The 10,127-nt window shown below is 35.8% G+C and overlaps 1 protein-coding gene across 1 annotated transcript; it reads right to left on the bottom strand.

Moving 5' to 3' along the window:
- Positions 1 to 208: 208 nt before the first annotated feature.
- Positions 209 to 7,073, bottom strand: LOC137819457 (non-specific lipid-transfer protein 1-like). Its single transcript, XM_068623311.1, has 2 exons — positions 6,641 to 7,073; positions 209 to 408 (listed from the first exon to the last, which is right to left on the bottom strand). Exons 1-2 carry the CDS (start codon positions 6,985 to 6,987, stop codon positions 399 to 401), a joined length of 357 nt encoding a protein of 118 aa, XP_068479412.1. The 5' UTR covers positions 6,988 to 7,073; the 3' UTR covers positions 209 to 398.
- Between the last annotated feature and the right edge of the window lie 3,054 nt (positions 7,074 to 10,127).

Genomic DNA, 10,127 nt, shown 5'->3' with positions numbered 1-10,127 from the left:
TGGTGGATGTCATTATCAAGGGCTATTTAAATTTTGATAAGCCCTCTATGATTTAAAATGTTACCAATGAACTTGAGAAGCTCAGTGTAATCCTCAGAATCATGTAGTAAAATAAGGTGAACCAACAAGGAAATTGCAAAAAGTAATGAATTTGCAAAAAGAAAAAAAGAAAAGGCATAGTTGCCATTATTACATGCACCAACCAACATAAACAAATTTCAATGAAACACAGTAACATAACTGGAACAAGGTTTGAAATTACTACACACAGATACCAAAGATACCAAGAGAGAACATTCACATTAGTGTTCATCACCCTTTGATTTATTTAGTTCTACAACATGATAATATATAATACATACACCTTCCATTTCTTTCTTCACGAGATCAATTAGCCATTATCTGATCCTGTAATATTGTGCAAACTATTAAACAATCAAGTTAAATAACTAAAGAATTTAAACTAATATAACTATCTAACTCAGTTAATGGAATGAATATGATTCATTACTCTAAATGTACTTAATGTTCAAATTTGTATCTTCATTGTAACTCAATCTAATTAAACAAAGTGTTGAATAAGACATTTCTTTTGTATATTAAAAAACATTATTAAAATAAAGCATAGATGCTTGCAGGGTGGAGACAAGCCACCATGGTCCACGTCCTTTTAGTTATTCTTCAATGAACCTCTCACTTTCTCTTCTTTCACTATTTTGATTTCCCCATTTGTAGCCACCATCAAACCAACCAGCCACCCACTGAACTAGCAGCCATCAAACCCTAAAAATAGTTGAACCAATTATTGTTTGTACCTACTTCCCACAGGCTCTTAAGAAATGAACTTTAAGCATATTATGAAATGTTATTATCTATAGTCGATGTGGAATCTTCAACACACCTTCCTCATGTCGATGCTGTCAACTCGTGCGTGAGACTATATATTTATGGGTGGTCCGATAGCAGCCCGATAACGGATGACCCCTAATAGATTCAACAAACTCTAGCTAGAATATGATCTAAAATTGACCCATAAGGTGAGGTTTGCACTCACTTATATACTATAAAATGTCCTTATCTTTAGTCGATGTGGGATCTCCTATACAGGTTGTCCTGTATACGCTAATGGGTTATTCACAAAATATTTTTTGAATAAATATTTAGATTGATCTTTAAAAAAATGATTGTGTTGCTCGGTAGATCTTAGATTAAAATGGTTATATAAATGAATATTTGAATTATTAAGTTATAATTATTTATATATAGTTGATACTCGATAAGTAAATATAACTTTTCCTTTATATTTGATATGAAACTCCTCATTTATAAGGAAATCATGAAAAAATTTAAGAATATTTTATAAAATTTTACTCATTTTTATATAATACTATTTTGTATATCCTAATATTGGGAAGTGGGTTTTAGCCTAATTTATCCTTATAAGACAAACTTGTAAAGTAATGATTGTTCCACTTTATATAAAAATTGGTATTATCTTTAGTTGACGTGAGATCTCCAATACACCTCTCTCATGTCGAGGCTTGGACATCTTGTGCATATAACTACATATTCATGAGTGTTCCGACAGTAACCCGATAACAGATGGTACGATAGACCCAACAAACCTTGTTAGGATAGACTCTGATACCATATTAGCAAGTGAGTTTAAGCCTAACTCATCCTCACTAAACTAGCTTGTATGGTGATCATTGCCCCCACTCATATATAGTAAATTGATCTTATCTCTAGTCGACATGTATCCTTTACAAGTAGGTTTTGTGAGGATGAGTTATGCTTAAACTCACCTCCTAATATGGTATCAGGGTCTATCCTAGTGAGATTTGTTAGACCTATCATGCCACTTGATATTGGGTCACCATCGAATTATACATACATATCTAGTCCCACACGATATATGTATGACTCGACGTGAGGGAAGGTGTTAGAGATTCCACATCAACTAAAGATAAAGTCAATTTATAGTATATAAGTGGGGGTAATCCTCACCTTACAAGTACGTTTTGTGAGGATGAATGAGATTTAAACTCACTTCTTAATAGCTAATGCTCTATTTCTTTTAATATTCTTATATGCAAGCTAGTGTCTGCTTCATGTTGCATACAATTATTGGTAGGTGTGCTTTAACCTAATTTAGATTCAAATAATATCAAAATAGATTAAAACCATTTTAATTATATTAAATTGAATTGGGTTTTCTTAATAACTTTAAGTGAGATTAAATCTATTTCATATAATTTTTTAAAATTTAAATTTAAATTGATATGACTTAGACTCAATCCATTTAAATCCAGACTAAGACTAACGTTGGTTGAGTCTTATTGGCGTAGCCAAATGTGGGCTCAACTTGGTTAGACTCAACCTGACTTGAGTTCAGCCCCAACCTAACCAAGTCTACCCTAAATTGGACTTGGTTTGACCCGTCCTTATCTGGGCTAGGCTTAACCCAATCTATCATGGGCTTAGTTTGACCATACCCAAACTGAGCTTGCCTTGACCTGACTCAGTCCCAACTTGACCTAAGCCAAATCTAGCCCAGTTACCCCTCCTAACCTGGACCCAAACCAACTTGACCTAACCCTAACCAAACATAATTTATTTGGGCCTAACTTGACCAAGCTTCATGCAGACTCAGATCGACCCAACCCCAACTTGCATAACTTCACCCCAACTTGACCTTTCCTTACTTGAACCCAACTCGAGCTTAACCAAATCTGACTCAACTTGACTTGGGCCTAACTTGACTTAACTCGACATGGACTTCAACTGAATCGATCTATGTTGAGGTTGGTTAACTCTTCCAAACCTCGTCCCAACTTATTTAAATGTGAACTTGGACTCAATCCAACCTAGCCCTTGCCCAACTCAACCCAACTTGGGCTCATCTCAAAGTGACCTACCTTACCCGACTTTGCTAGAATCGACTCAATCTAGGCCAAAGTTGACTCAAGTAGACCCTTGCCCAAGCCAACTCAACTCGACTTCACATTGATTCAAGCTAAGTTAGGTCAACCTAGACCCAACTTATTTCAAATCAACCCAAGTTTGTTCTATCTAGGCTCGAAACCTAGGCCTTGTGTAACTTGGCCTAATTTGGACTCGACCTGACGTACGCTTGATTTGATGTGGATCCATCCTAATTCAGCCTAAAATAGTCTCAACCTAACTTGGACTTTGTCCAACTAACTTGACATGATTTTGGTTGGCCTAGCTTAACTTGGCTTTAACTCTATCCAAGCTAACCAAGGCCTTGTCTAGCCTAATTTGACTTATATCTTATGAGGTCGGGTCAAGGGCGGACCCAACCTAGATAAGGTATGAGTTTGGTCTAGTTTGGTTCAATCTAACATAAATTTAGCCTAACCCAGCTTGACTTTGGCATGCCTAATCCAACCTTGCATTACTTGAGTCCAACTCAACTCAACTTTGCATGAGTTGGGTAGAACCTAACCTAATCTTACCTTATCTAAGTTTAACTTATCCTAGCCTTTCATAACTTGAACTAATCCAAACTTATCTTGATTTTGAATTTTCAAGATCTGTATAATTGGATTGGGTTTAAAATCTAAAAATATGAATTTGGATTTAAGATAATTTCATTCAATTAGACTTGAAGTAATATGTAATTAGATAATTATGAATTGGATTTGAAGATTTGAATTTTTTTCCCACCTATAATTATTCTTATATGTTAATGGTCTATTTTTTTTTTAATATTATTCACCTATGTTTTGTTTTTCTATTTATTCTCATTTATTAATTATAATATTATTCTCATATCTTTTATAATGTTATTCGCGTTTTTGGTATTTGTTATTCTCTTTTTTTTTTATTTTGTCTTATTATATAAATGAGTATTATTATTAAACAAAGCAAGAAAATAAGAGAATGAAAATACACATCTATAAAAATGTTTCAAAAGTAAGTAAAATTTGTGTTGGTAGAACTTTTTTATAAAGGCAATTTATCTGGTCTTACATTTAAGGAATCTTACACTAAAATTAAGATTTACATGGTAAAATTAAGAGTTACAGTTTGTTCAAAAGTAACTCCCGAGACTTGTTGAGTCGAAAAAGTTGGACAATGAAGTAAGTTAAAAATTGAGAAGTCGTGTATCTTAGGTTTTGGTCTCTAATGAAGGAAAAGACCTAATCCAAAAATAGAATTTTCATTTAGAACTTTCTTTGAATCATAAAAGGTTGTAAAAAAAACTTCGATATATGATTATTAACGAAAAATTGTCTTGTGAAAGAAACTATTTTGGATGATATTGGTAGGACAAAATTGATTACATACTTACTTTCATTTGTCCTATTTATGATTTTCTTTAAAAAAACATATGCAAATATTGTTTACGTTCACTTGGTATATAAAACATCGGATTGATCCTTTTATCGACATGAAAAAAGAGAGAAAGTTTATATATCGACATGAAAAAAAATAGAAGAGAAAGAATCATCCTTTTATGAGGTAGCACACTCAATATTAATTGAACATTAAACTATAAGTGAAAGACATTTTCATTCATTCATTTAATCCTGAAGTAATGCATTAAATCCTTTTGTACAATTTATTAATTTTCATAGTTTAGTTTAGTTTGAGTTTATGTCACTACTAAAAAATTATTAAATAAAAAATAATTTTAAAGACAATAAATAATTAGTTGTTATTGATTAAATTAAATATTATTTTAAAGACTAAAAAAATTATTGATATCTAAATTAGTTTATATTATTAGTAAATAGTTTTAAAATTGGTATTTAATTATCTACTAAATATTTAGATTCTAAAGTTGGTAGTTAAAACAATGGTATCTAATTACATGCCAATTTAAAAAACTATTTATCAATAATAGAAACTAATTTAGATACCAATATTTTTTTAGTCTATAAAATAATATCTAATTTAGTCAATATAGTAATTAATTATTTTTTTGTCTTTAAAATTGGTTTTATTTAATGATTTTCTTGTAGTGTGTAACAATTTATGATTATATTTACTACATTTAGTATGTCTTATAGTCATAAATAGCTAACTAAAGATTTACATAGATTACCCCTACATCTTGATATGAAACTTACTCTTCAAAAGGAAGAAATATTTAAAAGGTACTTTGTTGATGTAAATGTTAAAAGACAAGTAAATTTGGAGTTAGAAAATTTCTTTGATAGAAAAAGCAATTTTGATGATGTCAACTCTTTCTGATATAAAAGTATAATGGATGCAAAATTTTAGTGGCTAGTTCATGGTACTAAAGCACTAAACTTCAAAAGATTTCACTTTAAACTACTTAGAGCTCATCTTTAATTAGTGAAAGAAATTCGAGCACTTACTGTTTCTTACATTCTATAAAAAAAAGAGCATATAGTGTTTGTTCATAGAAATAGTCATCATTTTTCAAAAACAAATTGTGAGAGGTAATTTTTACTCATTTATGACAATTGAATTCTTAAAATTACTAATTTATCTCTAGATAAACCATATGTAGAAGCCATCTTTTTTAATAATGACAAGAAAAAAAAAAGAAAAGAGACTTAGAATATTAATATTAACATTTATTTTAATTTCTTTACTTTACTTGACTATGGTAATGAAAAATAATGATAGTTTCTCATAATATTTTTTTAAGAGAACCTTTATTCTAATAATTCTTTTTAAATTTCCTCATACTTTTATTTATGTCATTGCTCATTATATGAATATATATAAATTTATTGTCATGATCATATTTAACATTTTTTTTATGTTGGCCATATAATCTTTTATGTAAAAGTGGTGTCCTTGTGTATTATAATTTTTTAACTTAGTTTAATGATATTTTCGTGTCCATATTCGAAAATGGATGTGATCAAAATTATCTATTTATTTTGTAGATGGTTAATGATTCATCTATTATTTCTAAAAAAATTAATAATTAATTCTCTTTCAATACTTAGTGGATCACAATTAATTTAATTTTTTTACTTTAATTAAATTATTCTTACATTACTTTCTTAAAATGATTTCATAATATATTTCTAAATTTAATTTTACAAATTTTATTCTTGAATTATAGTAAATATATACTTTTAAAAATGTACTTTTATTTTTTTAAGAGTATTAGTTTTATTGATGGATTTGATATCCATCCATTAAAAACCTTTCACAGATTGATTAAATCTTTATGTCATTGCTCATTATATGTGTATGTATGTATTCATATATGTATATACAAATTAGAGATGAATTGAATCTTTAGGTCATTGCTCATTATATGTATATGTATGTATAAAAGTTAAAAGGCCAGGTGGATCCCTCAAGTAAATCTATTCTGCATAGCATTCCTAGCTTGTAAGGTATAGTTTCTCTTTCAAGAATTTTTTCTATAAAATCTTATAAGAGAGAAAATTAAGAAAAAAAAAACATATACAAGTTCCTTCAAAAACTAAAATAATTTTTGCTCAAACTAATTTATAAAAAAATTATATAAATTTTTATTCTTATTGGTGCATAAATTATCTTTAATTTAGTGTACTTTATTTTTTTCTCTTTTTTTCTTTCTTCGTTAAAAATGTTCTTTTTCATAAATTTTCCAAATCCTTAATAAATGTATGTGTGTGTGTCTGTGGTGAGTAGAACATACCCGTTGCAGTTTGTGGAAGGGCTAATCCTGTAGGGGATCCTCACTCTACATCTTCGTGGGAGTGAAGCTGCGGTATCGAAATTAAACCTAGAAGAGGAAGCAACAAATGATTTCAGGCAATTGCACGTGATCCGGCGGTCGCCGGTGGTCCTCGCCTCGCGGTTGAGGGTGCTCACTCCTCTGCAGCACTGCGCCGGCGGCACTCCGGCAGAACTACTCTGAACGTAACTGAGGCATGGAGATAGTGTCCTGACCACTTGCCCGCACGTGATCGCACGTGCCAAGGGTGCAGTCACAAGCACCATACTCATCACCGCAACTACGCATGCAAACTTGAGAGCAGCCATCACAACTGAGAGGAACGATTTGCAAAGTTGTTGTTGTACTGTTTATTTGGTTGAACGTTGAACTTCTTGCTTTGTTCATTGGAGAGTACAAGTGGGTGGTGGGCAAAACTAGGGTTTATATAGAACATAAGAGAGAAATTGAATGTAACATAGGGTGCGGATGGGAAGATGTAGGTGGTGGCTATTGAGGATGCACGTGGCATGCATCAAGATCACAGGTCAATGTTTCGTAATTACTGCCCTCAAGGCTTCAGACGGCTAAAGTATTGAATAAATTGGTTAGCTTTTAAGTGAAAGATGTAGCTATATCCCCTCCTACTAATTGATTAAGGCTGGTCATGATAATCCAAATCCAAATATTTGGATGAGATTAAAATTCAAATCCATAATTTTTTAAAAACAATTTGAATTTTTATATTTTCAAATCTAAATATTTAGATTGGATCTTAAATTCAAATCCAAATGTAATTTAATTTAATTTTTGTTCTTTTATGATAAAGGTTGTTCCGTCCAGCTGACCGGGGTCGTCTTTGTGCGTGACTTGTCCTTGCGAGCTAGGGCACCTTCTTTATGCTCCGTTTTTGATACCTGAAAAGAAGTGAACAAAGGGGCGCCCTCGCGGCCGTTTGCACTCCGACGATCAAGTCAGCTAGCGAGAAACATCAAAGTGACACACCCTTGGGAGGTGGTCGAAGAAACTGTGCTGAGTGACTAAAAACTGTGAACTAGAATGGTGTTGCCCTAATTGCCTTGTGCTCACTGTGAGTGCGCCGCGAAGACAGCTAGGGTTTTCTACTCTGAGTATCTGTGTCAATTTAGGTTAAAACTCGGTCCCCTTTCAAAATGCCCCAAGGTCCCTTTTTATACACCTCTCATCTTTAAAGCGCGTTAAAGCGCATTGAAAGTGTATAAAAACATTCCTTGGAACATTCGAATCTTAACTGAATTAACGCGTACCTTGGCAAACTTTCACTAAAACCTTTAATGAGCACGTGTGCCTTGCCACGTGTCCCTTTGACTTGATCGTTTATTCCGTGTAGAGGGTCCCACAGCGCCGTCACCCAACTTAGGGTTATTCTATCGTGTGAGCCCTCCTTCCTACGAAGTGCTTCTGGCTCGTGGGTTGATGTTCTGGGTGCCAACTCATGTGCCCCAATCACTGGTTACTTGCCCTGGGGTATATCTACCTTTCCCTTGTACCATGCACGTGGTTCTCCCCTGGTTATGGCCCTCTCACGGGTCGTATCTGTTCCAGGGTCTCCCAGCAGTGTCGTGGATACTTCATGAGCTAGGGCATCCCCTTCTGGTGCTAGACTGGCGGCCTCGAAGCCGCCTTCCTCTTCTCCTTACTACTGTTCTGGACTGTCGAGGCCCGAAGCCTCTCTCGGCGACGCCTCTCTTTCTCGGGCGATGCTTCACTTTGGGCGACGCCTCCTATTGGCGATGACTCGAGCGGTCGACCTGCTGACTTCTCTTCCTTGGGTTCCTCGAGGGGTCCCCGTTACGCGTTGACTCTGACCTTCGGTCAACGTTCGATGACGGGACGGTACACAAGCCCCCCTGTCTTGAGCTGAAACTAGTTTCAGCGAAAAGACTAAGGCTAAGGCCTCGCCCCTTTGTTCTTGAGATATCTTGATAACGTGTCACTCCCTGACTGGTTGACGTGACATTTTCTGCACCGTCGGCGCTACGTACCCTTGAGGACTCTGACGATGTGATATTCTCTGAGCAAGAAAAGTGACTCTCCAGGTCATGCCTTAATCTTATGACATGTGGCTCAATCGCACGACCCCCTTTTGGCATCTTTTGGCGCCTCAACTGTAATGTTTGGGCCTTCGAAATCCCGTACTTGCACCCATCGTTCTTGTATTTTCCATATCTTCCCTGCGCAGTTCATCCTTCTTTCTAAAGTTCTTCTTGCGTTCTTTTATCGTCGACTTCTTCCTTCTGCGTTACCGTCAGATCTTCCTTCTTTGATCGTTTAGGTCCTTTATTGACATCTTGTCTCAACATGTCTACTAACCCTTCTTCCTCTAGGGTGAACCCCAAGGATCTTTACGCGTGGGCTTCGCGCGAACTCCTTGATGAGTGTTCGAGCTTACTCTCCGGCAGAGCCTTGAGGGAACACGTGGGGGACTCGAGCACTTATGATCATCGTGCCTTCGCGAAGAGGCACGACGACGATATCACCGTGCTTCCCTTCATCCTAGGGGAGCCGGTATGCGGAGACGAGCGGGCCAACGATGGGGTCCCCTTTTTCTACTTTTACCAGGTGGTCTTTAAGCGTGCCGGTGTGCGCCTTCCTTTTTCTATGTTCGAGAGAGAGCTGCTGACTGAGATGAATGCTGCCCCAGCCCAACTGTATCCTAACAGTTGGGCCTTCGTTAAAGCCTTTGACATTCTGTTTGGCTTCCTAGGATGTGCACCCTCTATAGACATCTTCCTTCACTTTTTTGAGGTGAAGAGGCAGAGAAACAACCTCTGGGTGACTCTCAGCAACGTCCCCGGTAGGATTCTTTTGACCCCTTTCTAGCAAACCTTCACAGGGTGGAAAGGCAGGTTCTTCAAGGTGTGTTGTTCCAGCCTGGTGCCTTCCGCTCTGGACGGCTTTCCTTTGTATTGGACGAAGGACGCCAGAGCCTTGAAATCTAAGCCTCTCAAGAAGTTGTCCCAGAGGGATCAGGAGTCTTGCAAGATCCTGGCGGGTGCTGGAGGCTTCGACGCGGCTGCCTTGATAAGCCTAGAATATAACGCCGAGTTACTGGAAAAATACATATGTGCGGGAGATTTCCCTTATGACCTTCCTATTCCTTGTTTTCATTGGATTCTTGTATGGATTTGTTTTGAAGTGCTTTGTTTTGTGCCCGTCTCTTACCATGCCTGTCTCTTTTGCATAGGTTCAAAGTTAAACAATCGGCAAAGGTCGCTGCTGGCCCAAGCCTTGAGATTCGGGGACGGAGCTTCTTCGTCGCATCGCTCAACTCCGGGGGCCACTGACGAGTGACCTGTTTTTGCTTCCTGCGCAAATGTTAGAACGTGTATAGGATTATATTTTCACCTTGCTTGCAACTGTTATGAACTCTTATATGTACTCATAACTCTGGATCTGTGCTTTTCTTTATGTTAAACGCTATCCGATT

Source organism: Phaseolus vulgaris, chromosome 10, assembly GCF_000499845.2.
Source record: "Phaseolus vulgaris cultivar G19833 chromosome 10, P. vulgaris v2.0, whole genome shotgun sequence".
NCBI classification, from domain to species: domain Eukaryota; kingdom Viridiplantae; phylum Streptophyta; class Magnoliopsida; order Fabales; family Fabaceae; genus Phaseolus; species Phaseolus vulgaris.
The sequence above is the reverse complement of the archived record's forward strand: the minus strand, read 5'-3'. Positions and strand labels throughout refer to the sequence as shown.

What these genes read in the sequence shown, in the direction of transcription:
- LOC137819457 (XM_068623311.1), bottom strand. Translation starts at nt 6,987, where the DNA reads ATGGCTGCTCTCAAGTTTGCATGCGTAGTTGCGGTGATGAGTATGGTG.